At 43.7% G+C, this 13,668-nt stretch overlaps 1 protein-coding gene across 1 annotated transcript in view; it reads right to left on the bottom strand.

Annotated features, from left to right (window-relative positions):
* Nucleotides 1–13,668, bottom strand: part of pdzd2 (PDZ domain containing 2) — a gene marked incomplete at its 5' end in the record, with an annotated part of 174,875 nt that overhangs the window by 94,829 nt on the left and 66,378 nt on the right. The window contains 2 exons of the mRNA XM_083645507.1: nt 7,156–7,248; nt 9,762–9,861. Of these exons, the coding sequence (XP_083501633.1) occupies nt 7,156–7,248; nt 9,762–9,861 (193 nt within the window). The remainder of the gene's footprint in view (nt 1–7,155; nt 7,249–9,761; nt 9,862–13,668) is intronic.

The raw sequence follows: 13,668 nt of genomic DNA, 5'->3' as shown, positions 1-13,668 counted from the left end.
AAATGTCACATATATGTCACTCAAGCATTATTTTTTTATTTATTGGTGCACATTATTTTGCTGTTTGCTGCTCTGCATACGTGGTTGCCCATGGGGCAACCACAGACCAAGAAATGGTTGCCCCCCTTTTTTTCTGGTTGCCCGGGGCAACCGGGCAGCCGTTAATGTCGAGCCCTGACCTATCCAAATTACGCATGGCGAGAATTACAGCATGCCTCACACAAACTGTATTACAGGGACTGCAAGACGGGAATCTGGTTTGTTTGATGTAACGCCCAGGTATTGGCAGGCCACAGCTGTGAATAATTCTGGTAGTTAACACCGCCCAAATCCCGTTTGCACTGTGCATAAATGATTTGGCACACCTCTAATCTCCACTTGCGCCCGTTGTTGTGATGAGTTATGCTCCCCTGTGAGTAATTGCATCCCCACCATATTTTGTGGCTGTTTTAACTTAAAAAGAGGGAGGTCACGTCTACCCAAACAAATATATCATTTTTAAACAATTATGTTTCTGTATAAATCATTACAATATGCTCCCGTGAGGTGGGGATGCGTTTAGCTGCTGCCGGGGGATGCAAAACTCAGCATAACACCTGGACACTAGCGCAAGGTGGACTGCAAACTTCCCTGCCTTAAGGCACGCGCAAACAGGTGCACAAGCGCAAATAGGGGATATCGCCTGTACCAAGATAGAGCCCTGGGTTGCTAGAGGCTTTAAGTTCCAGGATATTTCATACAATAGCTGTTTTAGAATTTAAGTCATAAAATCAATATGATGCAGATAGGCAAAAGACACTATCTAACATTGAATCAGAGTTAAAAGTGCTAAATCTAAAACGTAGTGAATTCCTAGTGCATAGAGCTAGGCAATCCAGTTACCTAGATGGTAGCAGTCCAAGCTTTTTGCTGGCAAGTAAAATTTGGATGAATGAACGACTAGCTGACATTCTGACTATAATGAGCAATGATGGTATCTTACTTAATGACCCACTTCTAATTAATCGTGAATTTCAGCTTTTCTATAAAACCTTATACACATCTGAATTGGATGCACCAACAAAGGAATTGGAAACCTTTTTTTCAGGCTTGAATCTACCTAAACTTACAGCCAATGACATGATCTTTCTGGACTCTCCTATAACATTACAAGAACTACCGTATACGACTCTTTAAAACTTATGGAAACAAGGAAAATCACCAGGATGGGATGGCCTCCCTCCAGAATTGTATTTGTATTTTTAGGGTGACCTTGGCCCATTGCTGTTGGATATGATATACACAGCTATTACTCAAGGGGGTTTCCATAGAGACGTAAATACTGCCATTATTTCATTGTTACATAAGAAAGGAAAAGACCCCACTTTATGTTCCAGTTATAGACCCTTATCACTTATAAATGCAGATATCAAACTATATGCCAAGGTATTATCCCGTCGACTTGAGTCAGTACTACCAACAGTAGTACATCCCGACCAAACAGGTTTTGTGAAACATAGGTTATCATCTGATAATATCCACCGTCTTCTCCATATTATCCATGGCGCATCCAATCAGCAGTCACCTTGTGCAGTGATGTCAGTCGACGCTGAAAAAGCGTTCGACAGGCTTGAATGGCCTTATCTTTGGTACACAATGAATAATATGGGATTCGGTGATACTTTTATGAAAATGTTAAAAATATTGTATCATAATCCTATGGCAATGGTCCTAACAGGTAATCAGTGCTCTCCACAATTCCCTATTGCACGTGGCACAAGACAGGGTTGTCCCGCCTCTGCACATTTATTTGCAATTTCCCTCGAGCCATTAGCCCAAAAAATTAGACTATCTGAGGCAGTGAAACCAATAATAATTAATAATTCACATCATAAAATATCTTTATATGCTGACGATGTATTATGTTTCATGGACCAAGTACCTACAACACTCCCAGTTGTCCTGGATTTATTTACAAAATTTAGTGCAATATCTGGCTATAAAATTAACCTCACTAAGTCACTAATACTACCCTTGAATGCAGCAATGACAGATTTGGACATATGTACAGAGATTCCGATTGTACAAAACTTTAGATACCTGGGAATAGATATACACCCATCTTTAGAGAGAATTATAACTCAAAACTATAGAAGCTTGCTCAATTCTATAAAGGTGAATATGGACAAATGGGCCAATTTAACATTATCCTTGGCTGAACGTATCTCAATATTGAAAATGAATATTCTGCCAAGAGTAAACTTTTTCGCTAGTATGCTTCCACTGTCACCACCTGTTAGATTTTGGGACAAACTTCAAGGTTGTGTCTCAAAATACATTTGGAAAGATCAGTTCTCTAGAATTAGAACTATATTACAGCATGATAGAATGTCTGGAGGTCTAAATGTGCCAAACTTTGAAATGTACTATTATGCCTTCATGCTTCGCCCTTTAAAGAATTGGTTCAATAATAACTCTAAGGTGTCGTGGGCAGAGATTGAAAAACAAATAGTGTCACCACTTGTACTTAAAGATGCTCTGTTTTCTGATTTATCTGACCACTACTGTCTTGAACACTTTAGTCCAATTGTTGCTCACTCTATTCATATATGGAACTGTGTAGAAAAGCTTGGCGATTGGGGATAGATCTGGCACCTCGATATGCCAATATTCAGGAATAACCACTTGAACATTGGAGAGAAACCCATCTATTTCCCACAGTGGCAGAATCAAGGGATTCATACCTTACCGGATGTTATGAATGATGAAGGATTAAAGTCCTTCCTAGAGTTAAAAAGAGATTTTAATTTGTCTGGTTCATCTTTTTTTTCTATTTGCAACTCCGGGCGGCTATGCGCACTTATGGTGTGCCATGGAATCAGCCTCTCAAAATACACCCAATGGTGGAAATGCTTAAAACTCCCCAGCCTGGGGTGGGTTTTGTGTCACATGTATATAAAAAGATGCAACACAATACTCAAAGCTATATGGGAATTGTTAAAGTCTGGAATATTGATTTGAAAGATTATGGACTGATAATAGACTGGAAAAGAGTATGGAGGAACATTTCTGCTACTTCCCGCAATTATAATAATCAACTGTTACATTATAAAATGATTCATAGATTATATCTATCACCTAGAAAGTATTGCCAATTACAGATAACTACCACCCTTTTTGCTTGCTATGTCCACAAAAGTCAATTGGCACCTACATCCATATGTTTAGGGAATGCTCAGGTGTGAGATCATTTTGGGTACAGATTGCACTGATATCATTGGCTCTAAAATACCCTGTTTACCCAATGTTATGTTGTTAAATGATGATTCCTCCCTCAATATGTCTGGTAAAACCAAAAAAATATTTTTCTCTGGCCTTACAGCTGCAAAGAAGATTCTGGTAATGAGATGGAAACCACCCCACGTCCTTAAAGTACAGTAGATCAGTGGAGTCTTTATTTCATAGTACTCTTGTTTTAGAATCATCCATAGCAAGGGTTAGGGTTAGGGTAAATGGTGCAAAAAGGGAAACAATTGAAGCTCTTACAGATGCAATCGAATTAGTAAAACGATATAGCCTACGTCGAGTGGTGTAAAGTGTATCATATTGTATAGCGTGCTTGCATGCATGTGTATATCTGCACTTTATATGTGATTGTATGTATGCTCTTTTATATGTTTTGGTGTGTACAGGAGATGGTGAATGGGGAAGGGGAATGAAAGCAGCCAACATGTTAATGTGAATGTTATGTCTATAATGTCATAATAAAAATTTGGTCATAAAAAAAAAAGAATTTAAGTCATTACATATTCAATAAAGCTATAATTGCATACACATAATTAATGGTATGAGTTATTAGACATGGACAGGCAATAGGCAGACACTATCTACAGACAGACAGCTTATCTGTCGTGGCATTGAGAAGGTCAAGGTGTACATAGGTCCAAGCAGATTTCACCCTCTGCCCCACAGCAACATGTCATATCACATGTGGCTGACCTTGCTGCCACACACAGAAACATTAGATCATCCCCGCCCCCTTGTGCCTCTCCTCTCTGCTCTCCTCTTCTCTCTCTCCTTCTCAGGTGTCCTTCATTGACCTGATGTACACCCCCGCCGCTGCAGCCCTAGGTCCGGTCATCATTGTCCCAGCTACCTGTCGTCACTCTAGGCCATCTACCCACTACTCCTTCTCCTGTCTGACACCCTGACACCCCGGGCTCATCATCACCACCGACCCCTATCCTCATCATCCTGGTCACCTGTCGTCACTCCGGCCCACCTACCCACTACTCCTTCGCCTGCCTGCCCAGGGGAAGGGGGGGGACATCCTCCCTCCCCCTTCCCCTGGCCTCATCATCACCTCCGACCCCTATCCTCCCCTCCTCTCCTCTTAATCGATGTCACCAATGCGGACTCATGGATTCCTCAGATCATCCTCGTGGAACTCCCAATCTTTTTACCCCTTTTTCACCTAGCTAATTACGGTAGCTAGTATTCTCTGAACCTACGGACACTTAAAGACTATACGAACACTTAAAGACTATATCTTCTATTTCTTTTTGGACTCTACTTTTTACATTTTCAACTCTCTTCCCTGATCTATTCCTTTTGTTGGACTCCTTTTTACATTTTAAATTTTCTGTTGTTTTGTAAATTTTATTTCCATAATCTGAAACTCTGTAAATGGTTTAGCCCGGCATCTCTCGGCTTGTCTCGGAGGGGGGTTCTCAGATGGGGTCCATAGCTGGACCCCTACAGTACATCGGCCTCACAAGGTCCTCCTTGTCCTCCTCAGCCAAGTCACTGAGGCAATCCATGTGGCAATCCATGTGGTGGAAAGGTTTTCTTGCGTGCACTGGGGGTGAGGGGGTGCCGCTGTGCCCCGGCCTGGCCTTCTCTCCCACGCCTTATGTGTGTGGGGGCCGGGGGCTAGGGTGGGGGGCATCGGTGCACACCATCACTGGTCGAGGGCTGCCGGTAGGTTAGAATAGCTTAGGTAGGCGATAGATTAGCTACAGCCTAACTATAGGCTGACCTGTTATAGTGTTCAGGCAAAGATCGGACTAGAGCAGAATAGGACAGGCCAGACTAGGCTGTAGATTAGCTAGATCCCCTGTGTCCTAGTTAGTTCTGGTTAATGTCTAGAGTAGTCAGTTTGTCTGATCTTCTCCCCCCCTCTCTTTCTCTTTCCCCCTTCCCCTGCTCCTTCCCCACTTCCCCCTTCCTGTTCTCTCCTCTCCCACATTTCCCATTCCCTCCCCACCTCCTCTCTTTCCATGCTCTCTCCTCCCCCACATCCCACCGCTCTCCCCCCTCCCCTGTCCCTCCTCTTTCTCCCCTCCCCTGCTCCTTCCCCTCCTCCCCAATTTTGCCCATTCCCTGCCACTTTCTGATCTCTCCTCTCTCACATTCCCCCTGCTCTCCCTCCCCTGCACCCTCCCACCTCTCCTTCTCCGTTTTCTCCTCCCCCACATTCCCCATTCTCTCCCCACCTCCTCCCTCTTCCTGCTCTCTCCTCCCCCACATCCCCCCGCTCTCCCTCCCTCCTCCCCTCTCCTGCTCTCTCCTCTATCCCCCTTCCCCCACTATTCTAAAGCATAGTACCCATTCTACTCCAAAGCATGGCACCCATTCTATCCCCTCCCACTATTCCGCCACTATTTTAAAGCATGGCACCCATTCTACCCTAAAGCGAGGCACCCATAAGCTCTATATGTGAACATGTGTTATTTGGCAAAGGGATTCACAACTAAAGGCCTGCAGCAAATTAAGTTAAGCATAGTTTGGTTGCTAAGAAATCGACATATGTCCGTTTGCAAAATGTGTGTCTATATTTCTCTATCATATGATTGTTCGATGTGTTATTATTACTACTGTAATTTGTTACTGTTGTGTCAGCTAGCCCTCCTTTCCCTGTTCTCTCCATATAGTCTCTCATACTCCCCCTGCTCTCCCTCCCTACATCCTCCCGTTCCCGAACCCCCCCCCCCCTCCACTTTTCTAAAGCATGGCATCCATTCAATTTTAAAGCATGGCACCCATTCTCTTTCTTTCCCCTTTCCCCTGCTACTTTCCCCAACTCTCCTTCTCCGTTCTCTCCTCCCCCACATTTCCCATTCTCTCCCCACCTCCTCCCTCTCCCTGCTCTCTTCTCCCCCACATCCCCCCGCTCTCCCTCCCCTCTCCTGCTCTCTCCTCTTGCTCCTTCCCCACCTCCTATACTCTCCAACATTTCCCATTCCCTCCCCACCCCATCACTCTCTCACATTCCCACTGCTCTCCTCCCTTCTCCTGCTCTCTCCTCTGCTCTATCCTATATTTCTATATTTTCTATATTTCTCTATCAATTGTTCAATGTGTTATCTTTATTCTGTAATTTGCTACTGTTGTGTCAGCTAGAATTAGCTAGACATATTCTCTGTGAAGCCCTCTGGGACATGCTTGTGAATTAGGGCTATACAAATAAACTTGACTTGACTTGAAAGTACATGACAAGTGTTACATCTTTACTGCATTCTATGACCATCTGTACTCTATACATCATGTACAATGTGATACTTGCAGTCCTCCTGTAATTAAAGTGTAACTTACCCCCAAAACACTTTTTTTCAGCTTTTAACCAATATGACTTTGGGGGTGGTGTGTGAAGAATTCTGTTCAGAATTTCCACATTTGAGACCAAACTGTTACCATTGTACCATTTGTATCATGTATTTCAGCTGCATAAGTGATCTCTATGGGTTCAACACTGCTTTTTTTTTGCCCTCAAAACTGCACAAAATGTGGTACAACCTGACGTCACGTTGTACCCAAAGACTATGGGATTTCAAGATAGAAACTCCCCTACTCGCCCTGTACCCTTTCCCGGCTCCTCACAACTCCAAGCCTATTCCCATGATGTCACAAGCATTTTCCTACCAATATGGCACTACAATACACACAGCTCATTGGCTGTTTGTGTCACTTGACCTGTTAATCACCTGTTAATTGATTACAATCGCCTGTTATTTTCCTACCAAGATGGCCATGTGGTGATGTAACACAATACTATCAATAAACGCCACTATAATCATAAAGGGAAGAAAATGGCATTGTGTTACTGTAAATCATTCCCAACCTTTTTCATAGTAAGGAGCCCTAATTGAGTTCATATTGGGGCAATGGACCCCCAACCTCTGCAGAAGAGACGAGAGGAGCTGTGCCTGAACTTTGCACTCAAACTCCAAAGGTCCACAGATTTCTCAAGCTGGCTCCCACCAACGTGCGCTGAGAGAGAAGGAGCAAGGACAAGACAAGGAGCACGGCTGAGAGACATCAAGTGTAAAACAGAGCGCTACAAAAAGAGTCCTATACTGTCCATGGTCAGATTGCTGAATGGACACAAATAAGAGCAATCCTGTGTTACTGTGTTTCTGGCTTTACTGTGATTTTTAGATATTGAACAAATTTTAATATTTACTATGTATTGTGCACTGCAATTCAGTTTGCTCATTTTAAACTGCCAGAGTGCATTTTGATGACACATGTATTTAAATGTGTAAATAAAGGACATATATTTGGTCTCTCAGATGCAAATCAGTTTATTTTTTATTTTTTATGTAGCCTAAATATGATTTTGTCCAGAATTCCATATATATTAGGTTGAGAGATAACAGAGAATCCTGGAATCCTCTCATCCTCATCATTGCCACATTATCCACGACAGGACCACTGGTGGTCACCGGACCCCACATTGAGAACCACTCAACCACTTTGATTGTGCAGAGAGGAGAGAGAGAGGACTCGTCTGTGCCCCTTTTTCACAAAGTGCAGCTCTGCCCCTGTCTGTGACTAGCGGCTTGTCTAGTCGTATGTAGCAGTTCACGCAAACAGATGCGGGATTCCCGCAATCCTGTACCCAATTTCAGACACTGATTGTGCAGAAAGGGGGGGGGGGGCGTCGCCTGGGCGCACACCAGCGATTTTTGTTTGTGTTTGTTTGTTGTTGTTTTGTGAGGGCTACAGCCAAACTGGCGCCACAGGCAGGAGGCTGTTTCGCCTGTACTGTAGGGTGAGCAGCAGGGGCCTGAGGGGGAGAATGTTCCGTGGCCCGCTGCGGCTCTGCTCTGCGCTCGTGAGGAAAAAGCAGAGGTGCACTACACTTTTTGTCAAGAATCACGAAAAAGGGAGAAACGAAAATTAAAAAAGGACTTCATGGCGGTGTAGAGGATAAGTTGGACAAGGGAATAACGTGGAGAAGTCTCCCATTGTGATTACATGAGCGTGTTGAGAGCGAGGGGTTTTGTCCTGAGTATTGTGCTGTGCTGCGATAACCAGGCTCGCGTCACTAGGCTCTTTTAATGATACTTAACACATTGGGTGCCAGCCATGTTTTCATTCCTGTAGGTAAGTTGTGCCAGGGGTGTTTTTGACGATTCTGGCTCATTTTAGAACAGCCGAGGATTCTTTTCTGTTAAGAATTCATGAACAGCAATCATCTAAAAATAACTAATAGAATGTGTGCTTTCTCTGTCTAAAAGAGTTAGTTTGCAGAGTTAGTAGTTATGTAGATATTAGCCGTTGAGTACAGCATGGTTTCAGCGTCTGGAAATTTATTCAGAGATAAATGGCTTTTTGTGAAACAGTCACTTTAACCATTCATTTTTGGCATCAGTAAGACCGTCAGACATTCTAAACAATAGTTTTGAACAGTAATTTCCTCCATAACAACAGGAAACACCCCTCTCATTCAAACTCCTCCCTCCGTGTGTCTTCTCCTCCTTCCTCCTGGCTTCAGCGGGCGTGTCAGAAGCGTGTTGTGCTGCCTGCCTGTCTGTCTGCGTGCCTGCCTGCCTGCTTGCCTGAAATGGATTGGATTACTGTAAAATCGCCAAGCTTGCTCCCGCGGTGTGTGTGTGTGTGTGTGTGTGTGTGTGTGTGTGTGTGTGTGTGTGTGTGTGTGTGTGTGTGTGTGTGTGTGTGTGTGTGTGTGTGTGTGTGTGTTCGCGCGTTGATCCGCGGCTCTGGGGGGAAGGGATCTCTGTCCGTTCTGTGTGTGTGTCTCGGGCTTCTGACTGTAAAATCCAAGCCATTTCCGCGGAGGCGGCTGCTTTTGGGTCCCGTGGCTGTGACTTCTCTCGGTCTCTGTCGCCACTTAGTGGTCGGTAAAATAGATTACACACATGCTCTTGCTCCAAATAGTTATCTCGAAGATGTAAGAGGGGTTGATTGATGTCCCACCGTCAAAAAAACATGTAAGACGAGTTATTTCGGCTCTGGCACTCAAGCGTTGGATTATGTAAGACGAATTATTTCGGCTATGGCACTTAAGGTGTTAAATGGGAGTCAATGGAGTCAATTTCTAGTTCGCCACTGATTCACTGAATGACCAAATTGATATAACTTTCAACCATTTTGAGCAACACTGTTTCCATACAGGCCACCAGCTAGTTGTGGATATTTATAAAGATTTTGGAGCTCTCATATAACAATAACAATGCCGTCTGAGGACAGCCAAAGAGTATAGTGAGACAAGAGCAGACGTTAATTTCTTGGTTTTTCCCATAGGTTTTTTCAAATCAAGCAGCATGCCGTTTTGTTACATATCTGGGGGGGTAAGTCCCCCTTTAAGTTTTTTAAGACAACTTCCCGACTCCTGGCTTCATTCAATTTGTTTCATATTGGCTGAAAATGTTGTTGATTATGCGGGATGAGAAGTGAGAAATTAATTTCCATTACAATAGCAGAATCCTTTTTGGGGCTATAAAGACCCCATTTAGAAAGGTTCTTAAAGTACCAACCTTGGGAGCGGCTGCAGAGCTTCATGGGTGTGGGGCTGCGACAGGGTCCTTTAGGTGCCTCTCCCCAGCCTGGTTCTTCGAGCTTCTCCAGGTCGCTCAGCTGCCAAGACAAAAACAAGTCAAGGCTTTACTAGTATCAACGCCAGACCCATGAGAGTTCTTAGGCTGTTAAACTAGGTTACTGCATGCTGCAGATCTCTCTCTGGGTCTGGGACACTCCTCTCACCAAACTGGGAATGGAATCCAGGCCAGTGATTGGCAAAATCAGTAACGACTTTGCGATCAAGGAGGCCCACCCACCCTGAGACTGCCCATCTAGATTGCTCCTTCAACATTGAGCATTTCGAACCACTCTCTCATTGGTGCTACTACCTGTCACTCATTCAGTCTCAAACCCCTACACCCAAAATAGGCGTTCCAGCGCAATGTGTTAGAAAAAGGGGCCTTGGGTGCTCTAAATTGTAATGCCAGCAAATAGCTGGTCTTAGCGCAAACAACCCCACTACGCCAGGCGTACGCCTGAGCGCAGACAGTATTCTCCGTGCAGTGCAGGAAATCCTTGCTTGGAGACATACGCAGGGCATGGATGTATCTCTCTCTCTCCAACACTTCGTGCACGCAGACACTCTTCCCTCCTCAGAATGCCACATTGATTTTCAACTATAGCCTACATTGCAGAAAAAACACATCTTGATTTAAAAATGAGAATTCGTTTGTCTGGTTTTATTAGGCTACATAATTCTCGACCATACAGGTCTGTGGTGTAACATTAGATTACTTTAGGTAGGAGAGGGTAGGAGAAAATAAAAAGCAAATGTTGATCTTTTCCAACCATTATACGTTTAATAGCACCGCAATAGCCCTCTCCACTTCCCTCGTTGGGGGGAGAGAGAGAGAGACACGGGGCATACTGCCTCACCTCGTAATAGCCAGGAACCTATAGGCCTAGCTACAAAAGTTAACTGTTGAAAATTCAATGTCTGGTTGTGTCACGAGTAGCCTACAGCTGAAGTCCCTCTCGCCATCAAGCAGACAGTGACGGAAGCATGTGTCTTTATGTGCGCCAAGGGGAAAATGACGGACTAAATTGGTGGGATTCGATGTATATATTAATTAATTAATTAATTAATAAAATAGAAACAAATAGAAAATAGCTGATTAATAAAATGTGTGCTGGTGGAACGAAATTCAACTTCAAATAGAGCAGCATCACTCATCGCGGCTCTCAGTACACTGCGTAATTAAGCATGCAGTATAGCCCCGCAGCGGAGATGCAGGAGAAGAGAGCCTGAAAAGGGATAAGCATACGTCCATACAGACGTTTGGGCAGTAGCCCTTTTTCAGCGTGTGAAATGGCAATACTACACAGCTGATTCACAAGTGGGCATGAGCACGTTATTTGATTTCTATGCATGACAGCCTCACATCTCTCTCTCTCTCCCTCTCCCCATCTAGGCTATCTTTTCTCTCTCCCTCTTTCTCTCTCTCACTCTAGTCTCTCTCAGTGAGGAGGAAGCTGCTGACGTGACGCTGTGGTTTTATGGGCATGACCACACCTCCACAATGCTTTTGGGCATAAACACGCCTATACGGAGATGTTAGGAATTTCGTTGCCGAGCCATTTGCCGAAAACTGAGCTAGGGTTAGGGTTAGGGTTGGAAAATGAGATTTTTTCCCGGTGCTCGGATTGGCTCGCGCATGGTGTCGTTGGATTCCTGGTCGAAAAGGGAGCCAAAAAAAAGTGGGGCACTTTTCAGGTAGAAAAGTGGCTGTACCCACCAAGGTATGAGTACACACATGAGTGTGTACACATGAGTAGAGTTTACAGAACATTAATTTGAAAAAAAGGGGGGGGGGGAACAACCCCATCATCACAAGAAATGTAAACAGATATGTTGACATATTTTTTTCATTCTCATACTTTTTAAGCGGTACACCCTCTATGCGTGATTTTGCTCGTATGCACCTGTAGGTCAGCAGTTGACCTGGGCAAATCCATGTTGTGCTAAAAAGTGTAGTCACCTCTAGGTCTTCCACAGTCCATAATGTCCCTTTAACTTCCGCAGTACCATAATGTCCCTTCAACTTCTACAATTCCATACTGTCCTTTAACTTCCACAGTACCATAATGTCCCTTTAACTTCCACAGTACCATAATATCCCTTCAACTTCTACAATACCATAATGTCCCTTTAACTTCTACAGTACCATAATGTCCCTTTAACTTCAACAGTACCATAATGTCCCTTTAACTTCTACAGTACCATAATGTAATTTAACTTCCACAGTACCATGATGTCCTTTAACTTCCACAGTGCCATAATGTCCCTTTAACTTCCACAGTACCATAATGTCCCTTTAACTTCCACAGTACCATAATGTACCTTTAACTTCCACAGTACCATAATGTACCTTTAACTTCCACAGTACCATAATGTCCTTTAACTTCCATAGTACCATAATGTACCTTTAACGTCCACAGTATCATAATGTCCCTTTAACTTCTACAGTACCATAATGTCCCTTTAACTTCTACAGTACCATAATGTCATTTAACTTCCACAGTACCAAAATGTCCCTTTAAATTCCACAGTACCATAATGTCCCTTTAACTTCTACAGTACCATAATGTCATTTAACTTCCACAGTACCATGATGTCCTTTAACTTCCACAGTGCCATAATGTCCCTTTAACTTCCACAGTACCATAATGTCCCTTTAACTTCCACAGTACCATGATGTCCCTTTAACTTCCACAGTACCATAATGTCCCTTTAACTTCCACAGTACCATAATGTCTCTTTAACTTCCACAGTACCATGATGTCCCTTTAACTTCCACAGTGCCATAATGTCATTTAACTTCCACAGTACCATGATGTCCCTTTAACTCATTCACCGCCAAAGACGTCTTTGACGTGTTATCAGGAATAGCCATCCACGCCAAAGACGTGTTTGACGTGTTTTTGTTTTTATTAGTACAGCGCATAGTTCAAAGACTTCCCCAGCCTGTGACATGTTATCAGGTCCCTAGCCTCAAAGCCAAAGCCGACAACATGCGATCAAACACATACCGCAGCTGTTGTTTTGAAATGAGCAGGAGCAAAAACAGAAAACAGAGAAACGCGCTTCCTTGTGCACAGAGGAGAAACGCCATTGAAACACACCCCTCGGCGCGCTGCACGAGCTGATCGGCTTGCTGCAGGGCAGCGGACATCGATCGTTCGCGGTAGTCAAACCCGTGACCAACATGATCGATCCTGGTCCCTGGACCCCGTTACTGTGTCCCAGCCCGAAAGAGACGAGACGGAGTCACAACTGTGTGAGGAGGAGAACAGCAGCCTCGCCACAGAAATGGCTTTCACACAGAGCAAAGCAGCACGGCCACTTTCCTGTCGAGGGCGAGGAAGACTGGATTCCAATGCGACAGGACCCGGATGATCTCGCGGTAAGGAGTGTGTGTGTATATATATATATATATATATATATTTGTCATTTGTGTCATAACGAATAATATTTACATGTCTGATGTCAATACAGTTCAAAATAAAAGAATTGAGAGTGAGTTCTGCCTGAGATTGTGTGATTTACAAAAATGCCATTTTCTGCAATTTCTTTCTCAGAGAGACCTTTTTGGTGAAAACAGGGTGTATATAAATGGCTATAAGTAGAGTACAGAACATGCTAAAAGCTCACTTTTTTTTTCCTGGTGAACCCAGAGGTGTACATCTTCATTTTGAGGTATTGCAAATCACTTTGGTGCTAATAGATAATTTACTGTGGGTCTTGAAAGATGACCAACAATTATGAAAATCTTTGGCCTGTGCTAAATATTGGCAGTCCTAAACTGGCCATGAATGAGTTAACTTCCACAGGACGGCCGAAAACGTTTTGTTGCTAAAGAAAAA

This window comes from Poromitra crassiceps (assembly GCF_964638095.1).
Source record: "Poromitra crassiceps genome assembly, chromosome: 10".
NCBI classification, from domain to species: Eukaryota; Metazoa; Chordata; class Actinopteri; order Beryciformes; family Melamphaidae; genus Poromitra; species Poromitra crassiceps.
The sequence above is the reverse complement of the archived record's forward strand: the minus strand, read 5'-3'. Positions and strand labels throughout refer to the sequence as shown.